Consider the following 20,544-nt stretch of genomic DNA (forward strand, 5'->3'; position numbering starts at 1 on the left):
AACAGCATATTTAAGCTGTATGATTCTCACGGAGAAAATTTCTATAACCAAAATGACATGCACGATGTCATTGATTTCGTTGAAGATTTTATGCAACAAACGTCGCCACTGTTTGCCAGCAATTTCAAATATGATCTAGGACGATATAACATATGGTACACCGATCAAAATCATGCTTATTTCATTGATCCAAAACCAGCCGAATGCAACACCCTGAACAGCGTACTCCCATCTTTCAGCCCGTCGATAATAGAGGAGTATCGTTTGACAGAATCGAGTCAAGGATTTGCAGACGCTTATCTATGCATCAAAAAGCAAGCAACAAAAAGGCAATGCGTAACTTACGGCGGCCTGGCATTTCAGAGCAATATACCTTGTAACGAACCAAAGTTTTTGCTTATGGCTGACAGGCTTGGTGGCATATCAGGATGCATGAAAAATATCAGATTCCTTTATCGCATGCAGATATGCCACCAAACGAATCAACTGCAAGGAACTATCCACTCCTCTGCTCAATGAGGATACCACTTTCACACCACCTCTGTCATCGACAGTAACGGATGCCTCTTCCTTGCACCTTGAGATAATTTACGCAGACCTGGCATCCATATACTGACAGAAGGTGAAACTGAGTTTGAGCGGCACTACAACACCGTAAAAAATCCAATGATCATTTGCTACATGAAAATATAGACATTATAATAATTATATACATGAATATTTAGTTAGTAAATAATAGTCATTTTAGATAGGAACGATATGTTTTCATCAGCATCCTATGATGGTGTAGTATGATCGTGTAAGATGACAGTTATTACACGAACAACGGGGGGTGGGGGCCTACATGATTTTTTCGTCGGCCTCTTCTTTAACCAGGTTATTGAAACAAATGTCAGCTGGTAACAAGGGTCCCAAGGTGTTTGTAAGCCCACGCGTCGGTTGACATTCAAGGTATGAGGGCGCAATCTAGAAAAAACGAGAAAAGAAATCTTGTCGTTACTCATTCTCCCAACCACCCCCCATCAACTCTGCTTCTAGCTTTACTATGACATTGCGCCCAAGACTGCCGAGAAATTTCGTGCGCTGTGCACCGGTGAAAAGGGCATAGGGCAATTGGGCAAGCCTTTGCACTACAAGAATAGCCACTTCCACCGCGTCATCCCTCGCTTTACGGCTCAAGGTGGAGGTAAGAAAACTGCATAGTCATCTTTTTTACATACACATATACTAACCGAGCCATAGAATCACTCACAGCAATGGTATCGGTGGTGAATCCATCTATGGCCGAAAGTTCCCCGAGTAAGTTACCAAAGGGATGATGTTCTGCTACTGTAGAACTTTCTGACAGTTGATATAGTGAGAACTTTAAGATCAAGCACACTCGCAGGGGTCTCTTGTCCCATGGCAAACTCTGAACACTGACGCTTACTACTAGAACACCAATGGATCCCAATTCTTTATCACTTTCACTGCTACTCCATGGTTGAATGGCAGCCACACTGTGTTTGGCGAAGTCGTTGATGATGACATGATGGCTTTGAATTTCTTGGAAGCATACGGCATCCAGTCCGGTGTCACCCTTGCAAAGATTGAGATTGTCGATTGCGGTGATGTCAAAGAAGAATAGAAACGTAAAGCTATTTTTTAGATTCTTTTTCTTCTAGATACCATACAAAATATATCTTGCGGTCTTCCTTTTTTTTTCAATCTCATTGTTTGCTTTTTACCAACGGTTGTAAAACTGTTGCTGTGGTGGTTGTTGCTGCTGAGGCTGACCAATCATTTGTGGATTACCAAAAGGTGGTTGTTGCTGCTGCATAGGAACGAACCCGGTAGCCTGCGGTTGCTGGAACATGCCTGGCTGCTGCTGTTGTTGTTGCCCAGAGTTGAACACGCTGGGTGCATTCACATCTACAGATTTAAATATGGCGTACTTGTCTCCTGGCAACGAGGATTGCATGTAACCAGGCTGTTGCTGCGCATTCGCAAAATTGTTGTTGCCGGTCATCGAAGCAAACACATGGGATGGTTGCAAAGAAGTGTTGTTCGCAGGGAACCCAGTCTGCTGCTGAAGCACCGGTGCAGGCGGTCGAGGTGACGGGGAACCGCCAAAGGGATTATCGGGTGTAGCGTTAGCCCACGATCTCATGCCAGTAGGTTGACTAGCAACTCCAGTGCTCTGCGAACCAGGTTGCATGCCGGTGTTCGTTGGAAGCAATGGCTGAGGCAACGCTGAATTGAGAGGTACTTGTTGCACAAATTGCTGTCCCTGAATCGGCGAAGGCTGCATAAACTGTTGAGAAGCAAACTGATTAGGCGACCGCGGTGGGAGTGGCGGTTGTTGTTGCTGTGGCTGCTGTTGATTGAACTGCATAGTCATTTGTTGCACGTGGGACAGCTGCGGCTGTTGTTGCTGTTGCGGTATTTGAGGCTGCTGCTGGATTTGAGGTTGCTGTACCTGCATTTGCGGCGTCGATTGCTGCTGCGCAGAAGGCTGCGTCGATGGCTGTTGCTGCTGCGGGCTGCCTGTCCACTGAGAGAGGAGCTGAGGGTCTATCTTGATTTGTTGAGACGTTGGTGCTGTTGGTCGTTGGCGTGGTGGCAGCACCGGTGCAGTGGTCTGAGTAGTATTGACAGGAGAAGAAGAAGACCAGCTAGAACTGGAAGCTGCAGCAGGTTTCGGTGCTACGCTTGGAGAAGAGGAAGGTCGCGGTGTCCAGGCATCATCCGCAAATCCAGTCTGGGAAGTTGGAGCAGGTGGAGCTGAGGGCGCTGGAGGAGCAGATGGCGGTGGTGGTGGAGGTGCCTGTTGATTTTGTGATTGTGGTCTTTGCGAAGGAGATGAGGTACTGGCTGGTGTAGGTTGCAAAGGTTGAGAGCTAAGTTGACTCTTTATCTTTTCCATATAATCTGAATTGACTCCCTTCGGCGCAGTCGTGTTTGGTGAAGGACGGCCAGTGCCTATTGATACATGTGTTATTACCACAGCACCCTACGCTGCAAAACGTCCAAAAACCGAATCACTAACCTCTCCTTTGCAAAGTGACACCTTGAGGAGCAGGTGTGGGAGCGGAAGATTCTGAGCGCCCAGAGTTGAGTTCTTCCTGGAGTTGCCGTGCAATTCTCTCATCTTCCTCGATTTGTCTCTGGGTATCATCCACATAGTCGTTATCGTCATCAATAATACTCGCTCCTCCAAAGGTGACGGTCTTTTTAACCTTCCTCTTGGGCGCGCCCTCGTCATCAGATGGTGGTTCAGGAACGTTGGTCTCAAGATACCGTTGGAGACGCTGGACGTGGGATTCAGTCATTCCCAAAGACTTCATTTTTCTATGCGTCAAGTTATCCAGATCTGCAGGTCCCAACTTTTCATTCTGGAAAGCTATTGCGTAGCGTCGGCTGCTTTCCTTGGGAATGTTCACTTTAACGAAATACTCGAACCAATCCCAATCCCGGTTCTTGTTTGCAAGATGGGCCAACGGTATATCATCGCTCTTATCATCCACCAATCTTCCACCCGTCTCTTGTTCAATGTATCGCAGATCCTCTACGCACATTTTCTGCACAGGTACGTCAATCTTGACACCATTGATCTTGTGTAAACGGATTTTGCCATTGTGATAAGCGAGGAACTGAGCTTCCACTTTAAACGCGCCCGTGCGATCGGTCCATGTTCGCACTTTTGATGGATCTGGTTTGCCAGGATCTTGTGCTTGCTTTGGACGTTCCGGCAAGGAGCGATTGTTGGGAACAGCAATAGACTGCACAGTGCGCGGCGAGGGCATGGTACGCCCAGCAGGCGGTTTTACAGGAGGAGGTGGTGCGGGGATCTGACTACGTCGAGGCGACGCGCTGCCTTGCGCTGCCGCCGATGCAGCAGCTGCAGCAGCTTGTCTCTTAGCTTCCTGTTCCTGTCTTTTTCTCTCTTCTTCAAGCTTTCTTTGCCTCTCTGCTTCGGCCTGACGAGCTCTTTCTTCTTCTTGTCTACGTCGTTCTTCCTCCTCTTGTAAACGGCGTTGCCTAGCAGCAGCTGCTTCTGCCTCTCTACGCTGACGCTCCTGCTCTTCTTCCTCTTGCTTTCGACGTTGCTCCTCCTCTTTTTTAAGATCTGCCTCGTATTCGTCCTGGAACTGCACGTACGTTGCTGGTACAATACCCGCTCGACCGTCTTGGTATTCAATGTTCCACCATTCACCGCTGCTTACATAATCGGTAACCAACACCTGATCATACTCCTTGATAGATATTTCTTCTGGTCCTTCTGCTTGAAAATCATACAATGCGATAGCCCAGCGTGGTTCACAAGGCGGCTCTGGTTCACTCTCAGGCACAGGTTCATGCTCAGGCTGAGGCTGATGATACTGTTGCTGAGGTTCTGGTTGGCTAGGTGGTTGATGATGTATATCTCCATTCTGCGCAGAGTCGTCACGATGATGCTGCTGAGCACTGGCCAACCGCTGAGATTCTTCTATTTTTGCAATAACAGCCTTTGCTTCTGATTTCGAAGCAGCCTGGAAATCCAACGCCGTTCGCATAGCATCTGCGATTTCAATGTGAATGTTCTTGCCGTCCATTGAACTAGTGCTGATATCTGCAACGTTGTACTGGCGCACAGGCGAAGCTTTATCTGTTTCACTGCCGTAGCACAGCATTCCATTGCCGACAAGCAAATTGCCTTTGCTCTTTTTCTTTTTCTTTTTGTCCACATCGTACTCGTTGACTGACCACGACATCACTTCATCGCTCGCAGTATTCGCATTCTAATCAAAATCATTAAATACTTGCGTCTCTCTGTATACATGCTGCCAAAGGGTGTACCCACAGACAATGCAGAGAAAACGGATACTGGCGGCTGTGCTTCCGCGTGTGCTGCTGCTGCTGCTGCTGTTGTTGTTGTTGTCTCCGAAGAAACTGGTTGATCGTGTTGCTGGATTGCGGAAGTGCTGCTATCGGTCACCTGCTGATTCGAAACCTGCATAAATAGTGAATTTGCCAAACCCAACTCTAAAACAATGAATCCCTTCGTACCTCTTCGATGTAGTTACTAGGAATCAAGCCGATTGTTCCGTTCTTTGCTTTGACCAGAAACCAGTCAGGATCGTCGTTTTCGTATAGAATCATCACATCGTCTTCTTGGAAGCTTAATTCCTCGTCCTGCTGAGCGGTGTAATCGTAGAGCGCCTTGACTGTTCCAATTGGCTCAGCCTATTTATGGTTGCATATACATTTAGCAATCTATCCCTCCAGCCAGGCGTGAGATATCACACTCTACCTCGTCAACGTAATTTGCCGGAACAAGGCCAACGGGCCCCACTTGGTCAAGCGAAGCTGTCTTTAGTTGAGCCTTCCACCAGTCGGGATCTTCCTCTTTGTCGAGAATGTACAAGACATCGTCTTCTTTGAAAGTCAATTCATCTTCTGATTGAGCCTTATAATCATACAGAGCTTTGCATATAGAAGTGTACTTCATGGTGGGATTATAGACACGGATTATGGAAAGGGAAATGACAATGAGCGGCGGGAGAGTGAATGAGAGGGAGAAAGAGAAAGAAAGAACAAAAGAAGGTTGAAACTACTAGTTGGTATGCACACGGAAAGTTGCCTAGATACGGAAAAAAGGAACAGTCTGTCGCCCAGACTGACAAACGTTGCGCTTTAATGGAAATGAATGAAGATGGCGAAAACTGGAAATAAAAACGAGTTTAGAAGAAATAAGCGGGCACGAACAGCCTCGCCAGATATGGGAACCGCCGTCATGATGTCAGGTATACACATCTTCCAGAGAAGATGGTACCTTAGAAATATTGTAATTCTTATCAATCCAATGTGATTGTTGGCAATATCAACGCAGAAAACCCAAAAGTAATAATGCATCCCAGCCAGCGTAGCACACTTATAAGTACAGTAGTATATGTATATTCATTTCTTAGGAGGACGACGGTAAACGATAGATGGTTTGAGTCACACTGACGAGGACTGGGAGGATGGGTTGTATCGATGGGGTATATGTAAACATATTTACAGTACAATGCATTTTAGTCTTTTCCTGGTTTTCTCCCTGGCGGGATTTAGGCGGTTGATCTGTCTGACAAGGTCGTAAAATACTTCATCGACGTTTATCTTGTACATGGCCGAAGTCTCGTAAAAGGGTTTTCCGCCCCATTTCTGTGACAACATCATCCCCTGCTCCCGTGATACCATCCGTTCATCCTCCAGATCGCACTTGTTGCCGACGAGAACCATAGGTACCTATATGACAATTGATTTATCAACGCGATCAAATGGTATTCTCTCTTGAAGCTTACGTTGTCTGTCTCCTTGACACGTAAAATCTGTTTCCGCAAGTCATGCAGGTCGGAAAGTGTCACCACGCTCGTGATTGAAAATACAAGCAGGAATCCTTGACCACTTTTCATATACAGATCACGCATAGCTGTAAACTGTTCCGTGCCGGCCGTGTCCAGAATTTCCAAAACGCACTGCTGTCCATCCACTTCCACCTGTTTTCGGTAAGAATCTTCAATCGTAGGATCGTATTTCTCCACAAATATAGATTGCACAAACTGGACAGTCTGCAAAAATAAACATGTCAGCTATCACTCTTCTTCCTCCGCTTGGAAAAAAGTACACAATATTCATATTGATATAATTATATCCTTACCAATGCTGATTTGCCGACACCTCCGGATCCCAACACGACTAATTTGTATTCTCTCATTGTTCGAATCAAGAGCCAACGATTTACGTCACAGCAGAAATTGAGAAACAAAAGGGAAAAGGACACCAGTGAATGAGAGAGTAGAGACAAAGGTAAATATGTAAAGCAACAACACTTTACTCAAAGTCAGAAGGGGAAGAAAGGGAGAACAGGCGCTTTACACGAGGCCGAACAGAGGCCCAAAAACGAAGAAAGGGGCTTTCAGTGGATTGTCGCGTTCCTGGTTTCTTTTTTTCTTCTTTTGCCATTATATTTCACAGACGCCACAGTGCAAGATGCCAACTGTGCTGAAATACGTATATGTACGCGACTAGATCTTACTGCAAAGCTATCGTCGCACCAGGCGATGCTAGAAAACCTGCTGGGAAATATGTATGTAGCAGCCAACCAACCAGCCGGATTGAGTGTCGCCAGAACAATGCGGATCTCTCATTCATCCGATAAAGTATACGGCACGCAATATCAAGCGTCAACCGGGACTGGTATGCCTTTCAAGTATGCATAGGAATGAGCACCCTTTCAAAATGGATAATGGCCTTGTTTGTCGATCTGCTTTCGTTCCCTTTTTTAGTATGAATTGTTTAAGAGATTCTATGGCTACAAAACCGTGTGGATTATTTTGCGCACGTCTAATCTGCCTCGAGAGCTGAGTAAATGAAAGCTTTATTCTTCAATACAATTGAGTAACCAATTTCGAGACCGTTTAACCGAGCAGCCATCATGTGGAAAAATACTGGATCGTAGCATTGCTGTGTCTCGTATTTTGCTGTCCAAAAACCTGCTTGCGGCGCGTCTCTTCGATATCCCTCTTTCTTACTTTCTTATGCATCCCATTCGCTCCTGATTGTATTGCTTTTTTATAAAGGTATAGATAGCATAAATAATGTATTTTATTGTTACAACTTGGCTTTTTCCCTGAATCCGCGTTCGACGAGGCGGGTGACGTATTCAGCTGAGCCCCAGCTGGACTGATAACCGAATCCTCCATGGCCGTATGCATGAGTTACGAGGATACGTTTGCCATTTTGTGCTTTTAGAAAAGAGGTTTGATCAATGACGAATCCACGATAAGCCAAGTTTCCCCACTTACTGTAGACTTGATTCTCTATTCGCACGCCTTTCGCGCGTGTAGGTCTCAGACCAACACCCTGTCCGACAATTTCGAGAGGCTCCAGCTTTTCCATGATGTGCGGTGCGAGTGCTCGGACGCGGCGGTGAATGTCTTGAGCCGTTGCTTCGTCAGGCTTTGCGTCGCTCTTGTTCTTCTGCGCTGTGCCGCCCAGGATAACTGTACCGTCTGAGCGAGGAATCACGTAGGTAATGAAACCTTTACCAACGTACGTAGTCGTCTCTCTTATGGTGGGTCCCTTAACAATAAGTGTCTGTCCGCGCGTAGGGAACATATTGTCGTCTTGGACACCACCCAATGTTTTGGCACCGAGACCGGTGCAGTTCACGATAGCGTCAGCATTCAAATCAAAGACGTCGCTGATATGGTTCAAGGTCTGCCGCTTGATCTGGCCGCCTGCTTTCTGGAATTCGCTTAGCAGCCATCTAATATAGTATGGCGCATTGATAACGACTATAAAGTTATGACCATCAATATCAAAGTGAAATTATTTATAGCTGCAGATTTGGCCAATTACCTGTGGTATATCTGTGTCCAACTTTAGCGTTCAGCGGTAGCTCCTTCTTGGGTACAAATCGAAACTGCAAGATCGCTTTCTTGCTCAGCGTTGATAATTTCCTCAGATCAATCTATTTTTGACTCACATCCAATACAACATCTTTGAACCAAGGGTCGACCGTGTCTGGAGTTTCCTCTTCATAGTAGTCTGAGCTAGGCACGATCACGACACCTGTCTCTTGCCCGCGAGTCTTTGCCAACTGCATGAATTTCCTGTATGCCACTGCATCGAATTCTATAACGATTTAAATATTAGTTTCATTTGTTGAGCATTAGTTTCCATGTAGTATACCTTGGAGTCTTTTGTCTGAATTGGGTGCCATAGTTCGCCAGTGCGCACCTGCAGGATACCAGGGAGTCAGTCGTCATCGGCTTGCAGCGTGAGAAAAAGAGCTCTCTCTTTCTCTCTTTTCTTGTTATTCACCTGCCCAAGGCGACGTATACTCTATGCTGCTTTCGCCGGGAAACCACTTGGCAACGATCGTAACATTGTGTCCTTTGCTTTGCAATTGCAATGCAGTTGTTAGACCGGTGACCCCCGCACCAATGACAATGATTCTCGCCATGGCTGCTCTGTGGGAATGGGGAAAAGGAAAAGACGACAACTTTATTTTTTCGACGACTTATTTGTCTCTCCCTGATATCAATCAGCAGCAGCAACCTAGCGGTCGTAACTTTCGTCTCCAGCGAGCAACTTGATAAGATACGTAAAGACTCGCTCGCCATCCTTACGTACACCGCTAGCGATATTACATGAGTATCTCAGGCTCAGTTGAAGACAGCTGTAACGCTTACTTGTGTGCATATTCATTCGTCACCCATGCCTGGAATCCTTTGATTTTCGAGGCCGTGCGCTGCGACAGATCCAGATCCACGTACCTTTATTTTGTGTAACCTCGTCGTCAGAGAAAAAAGCGCGTTAAAAAGATAATTCAGAGATAATAGTACGTACATATCGTCAAAGTAGCTAACGCCTGCTACGGGGACTTCGTTTCCCTTCAATACATCTTCATCGTACAGTTTACCCCATCCTTCATATGTTGCTAAACGCTCTGCTACATTCTTGAGCGGCCGCAACTCGGCATAGTCATCCAACATGAAAGGATAGATCATTTCGCCGGTAAAATAGACAGGTTGATCGTCCTTGAGATGCTCCAGACGCCATTCAAACTCGGGCATTTCTGATCGCAGCCGTTCAGCGGACCAATTACTGGCTTGACCATCCTGGCAATAGATCGCTTCGTGTAAAATAGCATAGATGACATTGGTATCCCAGTCTTGGAGCTGATCAAGTTTATTCAGGGACTTGTAGCTCAATTCGCCATCGCGCTCAAGGTCCTGCGCTGCGTACAGCACAAATTCGTGGACCTGGTCGTAGCCGCCCGATTGGCCGAATGCAATGCCAAGTTGCAGGAACCGCCGGGGTGACAGCGTGCCTCCGTTGGGCAATGTTACCGTATTCTTTGAAAGATACTCGTGTATCTTTCGCACACGAGCGACGTCTCTAGGGTACTTTTCATAATAGATCTTGTTTCGTTTCAGCACGCGAGGATAGAGTGCTCGGTAGACTGGATCAGGGGAATTAACCAACGGTGGGACACCTCCGGTGATGAAGGCTTCTCTGATAGATTCTGGACTGGCGGTATATCAGATTTTGGTTCTATCGATATATCCATTGTTAACTTACTAGAGACTGAGATACGTGGTTATGCAGAAACCGCCAAAACTTTGTCCTATAAGGCTGAACTTGGGATCTTCGGCTGTGACCGTGAGTTCTTGACGGATAAGCTCGCAGTCATGCACAATGTTATCCGCCCGAAAATGCGTCAAATATTCAAATTTGGCATCGTCCGTCTCGAGTTTTGCGAGCGATTTAGCAGAAATCGGCGTAGATAGGCCCGTGCCTCGTTGATCCAGCAGTCTAGCCGTTGCAGCACATTGTCAGATTCAGAATGTTGTTTTGTTTCTAATTAGCGACATACAAGACTTGGTATCCTCTACTCAATGCGACCTTAATCCATCCGGATGATGCGCTGCTAGGTAACGCAACCTCAAATCCAGGGCCGCCCTGATCCGCCAATGAATAATGCGTGAATATCATGTGTGAAAATCTAAATTAACAGGGGGCTGTGAGAGTACCTGGAGATACAGCAGAAACGGGAGCTTATCCAGATCGACTCGTTTGTCTAGCGGCGTCAAGTGACGAGCAAAGACCTGAATCGTGCGGTCGTCCTGGTCATTCTTGTAATCTTTTTTTGCGAGATCAGCATTCAACCGACCTCCAAAGGGAGTAGATCAGCCACGTTATACCTAGTGGAACTTGAAAGAAGCGCTCGTAGACACGTGCGCCTGGTATGCAGTATGTCTCGACGCTAGGGTCGTCTAGCTGAACACTTCGCAGGTGCATTCTTCTCCGTGGAAATGGCGGACAAGGCACCCGAACTGCAGCAGCCTTTTTGCCATAACTCCGATGCAATCCCACCACGAACTGCTGCTGCTGTTGCGTCCTCGCAGTAGCGCGATGCAACGTCCACTGTGTGGTCTTCAGTGTGTAAAAAAATCTATTCATAACAATAACCAGGAATCGACCTGTCGGGTGTTGTCTGTCGGTAAAAAATTCTTAACACAGATTGACAGCTACTGGCAGAGGCGTGTGTGCGTGCGTGCGCGTGTCAACCGGATCATAGGGTTTCCAAGGGCGGACACAGAAAGAAAAAGACCACCACTACCATCGGTTGCAGTGTCAGCGTGACACAAGAGTGGTCCAAATCACGTTGGCCATTGCCTCGGATTACAATGACAAACGGCAATGGAAACGGTGTCCGGAACACAGGCCTACGCACCGACGTTGGGAGCATTGTATCTTCCTTCACTGAACTTTAAATCGGTCTACCCAGAAAACTTTAATATTAATGGGAGCTTCTCCTTGTCGTTTATTAAGAATCTAGAACGCAATTGCTGTAAAAGTTTTAGTGCGAAATATGGCTGGGATGCAGCAGTAGGTTGTACAGTGTATAATGGCCTTGTGCATTGTCCTACATCTACAAGATCAATTTACTGGCAAAGATGCAAGCCTCCTCTCCGGGTTTCTCTTTTTAAACAGCAGGCAGTATGTAACAGAATTGTTCCCGATCAGTTAATCTGCAGCAGCAGCAGCAGCAGCAGCAGGGCAGGGCAGGGCAGGGCATTAAGTTTTTTAACCTGTCTCCGTTGATCAAAGCTCTGATGTTTTTTGCTTCTTCTTCTCCTGTTACTTTCTTTCTCCTTTCTTCTCTTTTTAATACTTTTATTTGTCATCGCCCCGTCTGCTCCAGGCAACGCGAGACGTGAAAGTTGGGCACATGAAGACCGGCACACCCGCCTTCATTGTTGGCAATGCTTTTTGCTTTATATCGACGGTACTTATTGCATGCCAAGTGTACCGCAGCCCCAAAAAGCTTCGCATTTTCATTGGAATCTTCAGCCTCCTGACTCTACCTTGCAGCATCGTTGACACACTTACGTTCGAATCGATTATATCAGATCGATGGAACTCTCTGACGTACCTAATATCGACGTTTCTCATGATGACAATGCACTTTGCAATGACCCTGGATATGGGTTTCCAGCTACGAGCCGAGAATGCTAGCTGGAAGCATTGGCAGGTGGTGATTGGTATTGGCGGGGTTGCTGCTTCGAACATTTGTATTCTTGTGCAAATTGGAATTCTTGGAGCAAACCCGTTGGACCAATTTCCATACAAGCCTGCTTTCATCTTGGGCGTGTGCCTTGCCTGCGTCGGTGATAGTTCTGTCATGTATTATGCGTTCGCGCCGCTCGTCCGAAGAAAGAAAAATCGAACGCAGCCTATCCACTCGAAAACAACTGCCTACGGTGTAAGCAATAATTCGAATACAACCCCCCCTCTCCGTGCCTTCGGGGCATGGCTGGGTGCTACATAGCTGCGCTGCTGCTGTTTTGGAACTAGAAAAAGCACAACAATCTCACGACTCTTATGTACGTAGGTGTGGTTCCTCGGCATCGAAGTTATTTTCTACACGTTGTACGGCACGCTTTACCTCTGGTTCTTCATCGCCAACACGTGGGATAACCTGACGATTTTGCTCGCCTTGGACTACATAATGCGCTTTTTCCTGTGTTTGTGTTTCACGTGGCCTCCACCGAACCGGATCATTGATAGCCTGGCGCGTCAATTCTCGTCTCACAATGACAGTGGGCTACACACGAACAGTGTGCCGGGGGGTGTGCGAACCGAGAATGCGGGTCCTTACCGCCGCATGTCGTCGGGAACCATGGAACCCATCGAACTCAAGGACAACAAAATTGTGTGATTGCGCGAACATAGTGTTACTGCTGTAATACCTTGCTCCAGCAAATCCATATGCCCTACATTACGTTCTCCAACAATTTTTATTATCCATTGTTTGAAGACAAGAATTAAAAGTTAAAGTCTACATAGACATATGCTTCATTCAGTCAACTAGACCTAGAATGTACAAGCCTGCCGCTTCTCTTTCTTACGGGCGAGTCGTCTTGCATTCATGGATTGCAAGCAAATAAAATGGGGATGGAATATGAGGGCAGATCAAATACTTTGTGGACATCTTATGAACGCTTGTTTGTTTGTATAATGCCATGTCAACTAAGGAGCAGCGGAGACGCACATCCAAGTTTTTTACACATGCAGATTAGCAGCACTAAAATGCAGATCCAGTGAATACACCGAGTAAACTTTTCGATTCTTTGGAGGCACTAGCAAGTTTCTATTATTAAATATTCATAATAGTCATAGCCATTTACAACTGTTTAGAAAGAATTCGAAACTCTTTTTAGTAGCTACTATTAACTATTCTTTTTAGGTCAACGCGCTGAGACCGTAGGTACCTAGCTCGTCTCGGATAGACTCGGATATACCATAGTACCGTAAACTGTGCTGCGAATCTGCTTGGGTATTTGTCAACTAGGGCTGACCCGAAAACAATGACAAGCAGCCATCCGTCGTAAGTATACATTGAGCAAAAACAACCCGAGGAGAATCCGAGGAGAGAATCTGTCAGTATATTTGAGGATGTGTGTCTACTCCCTCATCATGGCACCGGCAGGAAAAAACAAAGCGCGTTATCAGCGAATGAAAAGCGGCGAATAAGCTGACTAATGCGGGGTTTGGATGCTGTTGTGTGCGTGGGTTGGGATGAGTTGAAAAGCGCGCTCTCTTTCGTCATTTTTCTTTTCACTTCTCTTTTCCATCCAAGTTTTTTTCATAATGGTCAAGGCAGTTGCTGTCCTCCGTGGAGACTCCCCCGTCACTGGCACCGTCACCTTCACCCAAGAATCCGAAAACGGCCCTACCACCATTGAGGCCAAGATTTCCGGCTTGACTGCTGGCAAACACGGCTTCCACGTCCACGAATTCGGTGACAACACCAACGGTAAGTTCTGCTCGTCGAGGCATTGACGTGTTCTGCATTGCTGCGAGAAAGGAGGCTAATTATATCTTGTTTCAAAAGGGTGCACTTCTGCTGGTGCTCACTTCAACCCCTTCGGCAAGACCCACGGTGCTCCCGAGGATGAAGAGCGCCACGTTGGCGATCTTGGTAACGTTGTTGCCGGCGCTGACGGTAACGCTACTCTCAAGGTTACCGACAACCAAATCAAGTTGATTGGCCCTCAGTCTGTCATTGGGTAAGTTAGCAAGCATTAAAGTAGACAAACATGTACGTGTTCTTTTTCTTATTCATGCAAACTCTTTCTTCTCCCACACATTTTAGCCGTACCATCGTTGTCCACGCCGCCGAAGATGACCTTGGTAAGGGTGGTCACGAGCTTTCCAAGACCACCGGTAACGCTGGCGACCGCTGGGCTTGCGGTGTTATTGGCGGTAAGTTTATCATCCTTTCGCTTCGAGCGCGTGAAATTCCGGATCTAGCGATGATGATGATGATCTCACATACTTTTGTTTTCACATAGTTGCCAAATAAACCTGTCTGTAGCAATACTTGATGTTTACCTCTCGCAAATCCGATGCCCCGCCCCCACCACTTTGTGAATAAAAAGAGATTGCTTGTTTGTAACTAGTATTCTTGACTTGCACAAACATTCCATGATAAATCAGCAAACTCCGGCCGAAGTGCCCCGCAAGTAAGTTTCTCTCTGCTGTCCTGCTCGCTTCGGTCGCGCTATGACATAATGCATATTCATTAAACGAAAAAGCTACATAACAGATATATGTATTCTAGTTGGCTACTACTACGGAGGAGCCTTTGTCGATGCAAAAGGATTTGATGAGGAGAAAGGATTGTGAGGGTTTTGTTCGGGTGTCGGAGGAGCGCTAGCTGCTAGATGATGATGAGGGGAGGCGGGCAAGTATGGAGAAGAAGCATTGGAGCCAAACGAGCTTGGCGACGCTGTTGCTGCTGGAGGAACATTTGGTACTGTGGGAGGAGGAGGCGCTGCAGACGCTGCTGTGTCTTCTGGAGGTCCTTCGGGAGGTCCTTCGTACATGGGAGGAGGTTCTTCTATATCGGCTGCTGCAGCTCCAGTCTGAAAAGCATCCGCGGAGGAACCCGAGAGTACATGATCTACTATCCGCCGTCTCTCGTTTTCGAGAGCATTCTGGGTGGAGTCAATGGCGACCTGCAGTCGACTCAATGCACCTTCGGTATACTGCATGTAATCTCGTATCCATCGTATAGAGTTATCAATATTGCGATGAACAGCAGAGAGCACTGCATAGCAATGTTGCGCCTTGGCTGTATAACATTGATGTCAATAAGTTGAAGCATATGGATATATTTTTGCAGTATATTTGCATGTACCTTTCCATGCCACATCGACGTACATTCCATTGATCTGGACGCTTAAAAACGCATTGTTGCTGACACAATCGAGGGTTCCTGCATGCGGTATTTCTGGAAGAATCTGTCTTGCAGCGTTCATACGGCGCTGTACCTCGTACACGTGCAATCTGGCGGCTTTTGATACAATGATCAATGATGTATTGTTAGACATTTGGATGCTACTACTGAATAATACGGTGACACATGTGTACCTTCAAGACATTGAATCTGGCGAGAATCTAGCATGCCGCCAAAGAAATCAAATGGTATATAATCGGAGGTTGCATCTATAAGTCTTTGCACCTTTCGCAATTCATGCACTGCTGCTACCAGATTGTGATCGGCGTCTCTAAACCGGCCTTGGTCACGCGTGGCCTGGGGAAATGTAAATACTCCAACGCATGCTATTTCATTTGTAATCCATCCTCACCTGTGCTTTTTGATTGTTGTAATTCTGTAATTCAGCTTTAAGTTGAGACTCTAATGGATAGTTTGGATCGGGTTCTGCAAAGATCTGTATGGGATCAACGTCGTTAAATTCTCTTACTGTCCCAGGGCAGCTGTACAACACTAACCTGATCCAGCATGGTGGTCAGTTGCCTCTTTGCGTCCCGTACATCGTCCATTGCACCCTGCAATTGGCGTTTCTGCATAGAACAAGAATAATGTCAATTTTATACATTTTTCGTCCCTCACAAACTCAAAGGAACTTTCACCTTTTCCGACACTGTGCCCAATTGAATGGATAGCTGCTCAATTTGCCGCTTGCAATTCTGCTCGTTCTCGAATGCAGCGTGGTATCTCTGCTCGCTCTCTGCAATCTTTTCGCGCTTGTTTCCTGCCAGCATGGCTGCAGCCGAGCGCACAGACAAATGCTTCAATTTGCGCGACTGTTCAAATTCTCTCCGTCTGCAAGCGCATAAAGCGTTAAGGGGGACACATAAGAAAAGACAACGACTGGCAGCTCTGGCGAGCGGGCGAGAAAACTTACGAGTTTTCGGATAGAGCTTTGAGTTCTGCCTGCTTGGCTTCGAGTTGCACCGACAATCGATCGCTTTCCGCCAAGCATTCCTCCAGAGCCAAGCTAGTCTCGTGTTCCCGGGCGAGAACCTGCGTGAGCTCCTTGTACCGGGCAGCATTGTGTTGAATGAGAGCACTCGTCATTGCCGCAACGCCCGGAGCTTTTTAACACTTTGGAAGTACGGGAATAATAGAGAAAGAGTAAGGGTATTATTATTAGCTGAGCAAACCCAAGTTTGAGGGCCAGCAGTGCATAGCCTGCTCGTGGGCTGCTGGTGCCGCTGTCAACAACACTTTCCATTTCCTTTCCAAGCTTCAGTGTCAAATATAGAACGCGTAGATGATTTGTTATCTTCTGTGCACGGATTACATCTCGAGGGGTATCATATTCCTTCTTCGTAGCAGTCTTCACTTTCTTCTATTTGCTAGTTCTTCCTACATTGTAGTTTTGTAAGCATTTTCTATATAATCGCTCAAAGGAAACGATCTATTCATATGATACAACATGCTTCTTATCATTTTGCTTTCTATCTCTATTCTTCCTTGGCGTTGCTTTTTTGAAGGTGCTTCAATTTGTAGCAACAGATAGAGACAGACACAGTGACATATACATGTCCCATAAGCAGCTTCCATCACGAGCCTGCATTGGTGTTTGTCTGTCTAATTTTAGGAGTGCCTCGACTGCTTTTGTAATTTTATAATATTTCAGTAAGAGATAAACCATTTTGTTACGTTTCTTTAGTGATATATATATTACAATTTATCATTATTGGTATTTGAATGAAAGGATATATACATTGCAAGTTGTGACAACAGTATTCATAATATGTCATCTAAAGCTCCTTTTCGTCCAATGGCCATGTATCAACCGACTCTGTTCCACTGTCGACTGTCTCTGCTGTCTTCTCCTGCTTCTTTGCAGCAGTAGTATCTTCATCCTTCTTCTTGTCCGCTCCGTAATGCCGCATCGCTTGCTTTCGGTCAAACTCGACCTTCTTCAGAAACTCTGGGATGCCATCGAACACGCGGTCAAAGATACCCTCCGCTGGGTTTTCAGGGGCGCATTCCATCCAAAGTGATATAAAGTAGCTCTCGAGTTCAGCCGTGGTGACCTTGCCTTCGGGAATCCTGCTAGCAAACTGGCGTTTCAGGTTATCAATACGCTCCTTTCCATAGCCATCCACGATAACTTCCAGAGTTTCCGGGTCGTAACCAAAGAACTTGAAGAACATTTCCTCGATCTGCTGACGACCTGCATAGTCAATCAAAACTTTGACATCGATTCTGCCTGGCCGCAGCAACGGAGGTGGAAGCTTGTCAATATTATTGCACGTCATAAAGAGCACTGTTTAGAACAAAAGGAATCGGTGTTAGCGATACGCTTTTACGTTAAAAGAATCATCAAAAGTGTGAATTTAGTACTTGCATGTACCAGACTGGCTCTGCATACCGTCCAAAACGTTCAGCAAAACCGGCCAAGCTCACTTTACCACCACCATCCGTAACGTTTCCGTAGTGGTCAATGTCCTCGAGGACAATAACCGAGTTGTTAGGTGCACTCTCCATCAACTTTGCAAAAGATTCATCGCTTAACTCTCGAACGTTGAGTAAGCAGATATTCATGCCCATGTGACCCTATATTTGCAAGAGTTTAGAGTGAATAAACTCTACTCTGTTGACATTCACTTAGCCGCGTGGTTATAATACATACTGCGAGTGCCTGGATAAATGAAGTCTTGCCTGTGCCGGGTGGTCCATACAACAAGAAACCTCTCTTGTAGGGTACTCCTCGTGCCTTGTACCACTTTTCACGTCGCCGGAAAGCAACCAAATCTAAATCAATACAATAGTTTGTCAGTTGGTGTATTTTGAGAGTCGTAGAGCAAAAATTCATGGTGATACCTCTGATGATCTTCTCCTTTATGCCTTCTTTCAGGACTACAGTTTGTAGTTCACGGAGCTCTGTTTTCCTGTGATTGCGCCAGCTCCATACTTGCGGTTTGTAGATAGTAATCTAGGTCAAAGAGAGTTGCAAGTTAAACATTACGTTCAAAAATAAAAATAATAACAATAATAAAATTTAATGCTTGAGCTTACCCATTTGTTATTGTTCGCTTTTTGTTGTACATATCGGCCCACTCTTGAATGAATTGCTGGAGTGTTGACAATGTGGTGTCCTCCATTCTACGCAGCCAATGCGATCAATATCTGGTTTTAATCCAAAGCATGTCTTAGCAAGTGTTTACTTACGAGATAATGAGTGTATTTGGGAAATCGACAGACGAAGACCCATCATTCTCGTCGTAAAGATCCCACCCGTAACTATCATTTTCCTTCTTTCGCGGGACTTATTTATCTTCTTTTCTGCTGATTTTGAGCTGGTGTCCTTTGTACTCGACTTCCTGTACAATATCGACCGCTAAAAGATACGTTAGCTTGCAGACGAGTTTTGGTAACCGTTCCAAACTAGCATCGTGTGTATCCTCGTCGTTTTCGTCTGCTTTAGCGTATGAAGCAATTGATCGTTTCAGGTCTGGGATTTTTTTTTTGCATTCTTGCGAACAAAGTGGTCTATCGCTTGATATGCATTGTCGCAAATGTTTACTTGTACTTCCACAGTACTCTTGACCTCTTGCTGCTGTCTTCGCTGCCACAAATAAGCCAGAAGTTTCTGCCACTGTGTTCGTAAAATAGCTTGATTAAATGTACCATCGTTAGTCGAGCATACTTTTGATAAATATATATATATATATATATATACGAGCTTACATGCAACGTAGAAGCCCATGCTGAGAAGTACAAAGCCATTTCCGAAATATCGTTTGCCTAGCTCCAGGATGCGCTGACCAAAGACTCGTTGCCAGAACTTTTCATCGGAGATGCATTCCAAAATCGTCAAGAGCGTATCAACGGTTGTAGAAACACGGGAGAGGGTGGACTGGACTTGCATTTCTGGTCGGATAACGGGCGAGGTTCGATATGCCGAACATGACGGAGACTCATCCTCCCTTTTTATATGTTTGTTTACCAGGGTCGCAGGCTGGGCCAGGAAAAAGAAGCCTTTGCTGCGGTTTCGTATGTGTGTACGCAAGCACCTATCACGTACGACAGCAAGACATAGAGTCTGCCCATCGCAGCAAAGTACAAGCGCCAAGCCTAAGACAAGCTGCATAGTATGAATGTAATTTCTTTCATCGACGTGAGTCATCCTCTAAACGCAAAGAGGCTAGGTCCGCGCCACGAGAAAGCGTCACTAACATGCAACGTGGCAGCTAACCAGACAAGTTTTGATTTTTTAATCAGATGCTTCTTTGAAGGGCTCGCCAGATACATCGTTGACACTTTAATTAACACATATACATATAACCTCTTCGTGATTCTTGTTGCGATTTCCGCACAGTAAAGAGACTTCTGTAAAATCTCGGATTCAGGGTGATTGTGTGTCACAAACGATTGTTTTACAAAAGCCTTTGAGAACATAGAAGAAAGAATGAGTCAACAGCGCTTTTTTTGAATCAGAAAAATTGCTTCAAAGGACAGGCGCAGTATACTATCTGGCAGGATCATTCACCATTGATGTGTCTACAAGTTGCTGTAGCAGATCTGTGCCCATGGACAAGCGGTTTATGCAATAACCTTGTTTCCAGAATTTTCTCCCGAAAGATACATCACATAGTCCTTCCGAGCGTGTTGGAGCACAAGCTTTTGAAATGAAGCTCGATGCGATTGAACAACGTAAGCCTGTCTCCAACGCTTGGTGAATGCTTCTAAAACGCGTTCAATATAGCCGTAGTTTTAGTTTGCAACCATCCCATGAATATATGGAAAAGCTTCCAAAATCGCTCGATAAGATTTAATTGAGTGGAAGATTTGATGTATCATAAACTCGAAGGGAAAGCACACGTCAGCACAATGCTATAGTTCGATCCTTTCCGCAGCATCACCATCGAAGACGCGATAGAACAATACGCTTCAACGCTTGTAGAATGTGTCCTACTTGGAGACAAGTCTTGGGTGTTTATCACGCATATCGGCGTATTTCTTCAAATGATCCAACGATCGACGACTGTGCTTATACGAAGAATAATCGATATGATAAACAATCGAGAGCTGTGAAAGTGCAGAAAACTATTTTACGACCGAGCCTACAAAACGTAACATTAAGACTTAACAACACTTGTGAGGTTCCCAACCCCAAGAAATTTGACCAAGATGATGCTCAGAAAAAAGAGAAGGCTTTGTGGCGATGGAGAAAAATAATATCAAGATATATTGACATTAAG

The 20,544-nt window shown here is 45.7% G+C and overlaps 9 protein-coding genes across 9 annotated transcripts; 3 read left to right on the forward strand and 6 right to left on the reverse strand.

The window, feature by feature from the left end:
• Window positions 1-889: 889 nt before the first annotated feature.
• Window positions 890-1,627, forward strand: VTP01DRAFT_2709 (uncharacterized protein; the record flags this gene model as incomplete). Its single annotated transcript, XM_069381200.1, has 5 exons — window positions 890-922; window positions 1,063-1,186; window positions 1,243-1,299; window positions 1,358-1,389; window positions 1,436-1,627. The coding sequence occupies 5 exons, from the start codon at window positions 890-892 to the stop codon at window positions 1,625-1,627; spliced, it is 438 nt and encodes a 145-aa protein (XP_069236916.1).
• A 96-nt stretch (window positions 1,628-1,723) lies between these two features.
• Window positions 1,724-5,470, reverse strand: VTP01DRAFT_2710 (uncharacterized protein; the record flags this gene model as incomplete). The annotated part of the gene is made up of 5 exons (XM_069381202.1): window positions 1,724-2,961; window positions 3,029-4,760; window positions 4,823-4,972; window positions 5,029-5,205; window positions 5,273-5,470. 5 exons carry the CDS (start codon window positions 5,468-5,470, stop codon window positions 1,724-1,726), a joined length of 3,495 nt encoding a protein of 1,164 aa, XP_069236917.1.
• A 548-nt stretch (window positions 5,471-6,018) lies between these two features.
• On the reverse strand, window positions 6,019-6,718 carry VTP01DRAFT_2711 (uncharacterized protein; the record flags this gene model as incomplete). Its single annotated transcript, XM_069381203.1, has 3 exons — window positions 6,019-6,249; window positions 6,306-6,572; window positions 6,662-6,718. The coding sequence occupies 3 exons, from the start codon at window positions 6,716-6,718 to the stop codon at window positions 6,019-6,021; spliced, it is 555 nt and encodes a 184-aa protein (XP_069236918.1).
• Window positions 6,719-7,614: 896 nt separating this feature from the next.
• VTP01DRAFT_2712 (uncharacterized protein) lies at window positions 7,615-8,971 on the reverse strand (the record flags this gene model as incomplete). Its single annotated transcript, XM_069381204.1, has 6 exons — window positions 7,615-7,748; window positions 7,809-8,300; window positions 8,365-8,428; window positions 8,492-8,640; window positions 8,698-8,745; window positions 8,830-8,971. The coding sequence occupies 6 exons, from the start codon at window positions 8,969-8,971 to the stop codon at window positions 7,615-7,617; spliced, it is 1,029 nt and encodes a 342-aa protein (XP_069236919.1).
• Window positions 8,972-9,066: 95 nt separating this feature from the next.
• On the reverse strand, window positions 9,067-10,812 carry VTP01DRAFT_2713 (uncharacterized protein; the record flags this gene model as incomplete). Its single annotated transcript, XM_069381205.1, has 7 exons — window positions 9,067-9,145; window positions 9,201-9,284; window positions 9,358-10,041; window positions 10,093-10,326; window positions 10,388-10,473; window positions 10,545-10,654; window positions 10,716-10,812. 7 exons carry the CDS (start codon window positions 10,810-10,812, stop codon window positions 9,067-9,069), a joined length of 1,374 nt encoding a protein of 457 aa, XP_069236920.1.
• Window positions 10,813-11,746: 934 nt separating this feature from the next.
• VTP01DRAFT_2714 (uncharacterized protein) lies at window positions 11,747-12,736 on the forward strand (the record flags this gene model as incomplete). The annotated part of the gene is made up of 2 exons (XM_069381206.1): window positions 11,747-12,280; window positions 12,410-12,736. 2 exons carry the CDS (start codon window positions 11,747-11,749, stop codon window positions 12,734-12,736), a joined length of 861 nt encoding a protein of 286 aa, XP_069236921.1.
• Window positions 12,737-13,668: 932 nt separating this feature from the next.
• Window positions 13,669-14,383, forward strand: VTP01DRAFT_2715 (uncharacterized protein; the record flags this gene model as incomplete). Its single annotated transcript, XM_069381207.1, has 4 exons — window positions 13,669-13,834; window positions 13,913-14,087; window positions 14,174-14,283; window positions 14,373-14,383. The coding sequence occupies 4 exons, from the start codon at window positions 13,669-13,671 to the stop codon at window positions 14,381-14,383; spliced, it is 462 nt and encodes a 153-aa protein (XP_069236922.1).
• Window positions 14,384-14,651: 268 nt separating this feature from the next.
• Window positions 14,652-16,405, reverse strand: VTP01DRAFT_2716 (uncharacterized protein; the record flags this gene model as incomplete). Its single annotated transcript, XM_069381208.1, has 7 exons — window positions 14,652-15,154; window positions 15,221-15,376; window positions 15,454-15,616; window positions 15,672-15,755; window positions 15,817-15,888; window positions 15,958-16,150; window positions 16,233-16,405. 7 exons carry the CDS (start codon window positions 16,403-16,405, stop codon window positions 14,652-14,654), a joined length of 1,344 nt encoding a protein of 447 aa, XP_069236923.1.
• Window positions 16,406-17,094: 689 nt separating this feature from the next.
• Window positions 17,095-19,211, reverse strand: VTP01DRAFT_2717 (uncharacterized protein; the record flags this gene model as incomplete). The annotated part of the gene is made up of 8 exons (XM_069381209.1): window positions 17,095-17,606; window positions 17,722-17,896; window positions 17,973-18,094; window positions 18,164-18,275; window positions 18,359-18,445; window positions 18,661-18,794; window positions 18,884-18,955; window positions 19,031-19,211. The coding sequence occupies 8 exons, from the start codon at window positions 19,209-19,211 to the stop codon at window positions 17,095-17,097; spliced, it is 1,395 nt and encodes a 464-aa protein (XP_069236924.1).
• Between the last annotated feature and the right edge of the window lie 1,333 nt (window positions 19,212-20,544).

The sequence above is a fragment of the Rhizomucor pusillus genome, assembly GCF_041956525.1.
Source record: "Rhizomucor pusillus strain CBS 183.67 unplaced genomic scaffold VTP01scaffold_14, whole genome shotgun sequence".
In the NCBI taxonomy this organism is placed as follows: Eukaryota; Fungi; Mucoromycota; class Mucoromycetes; order Mucorales; family Lichtheimiaceae; genus Rhizomucor; species Rhizomucor pusillus.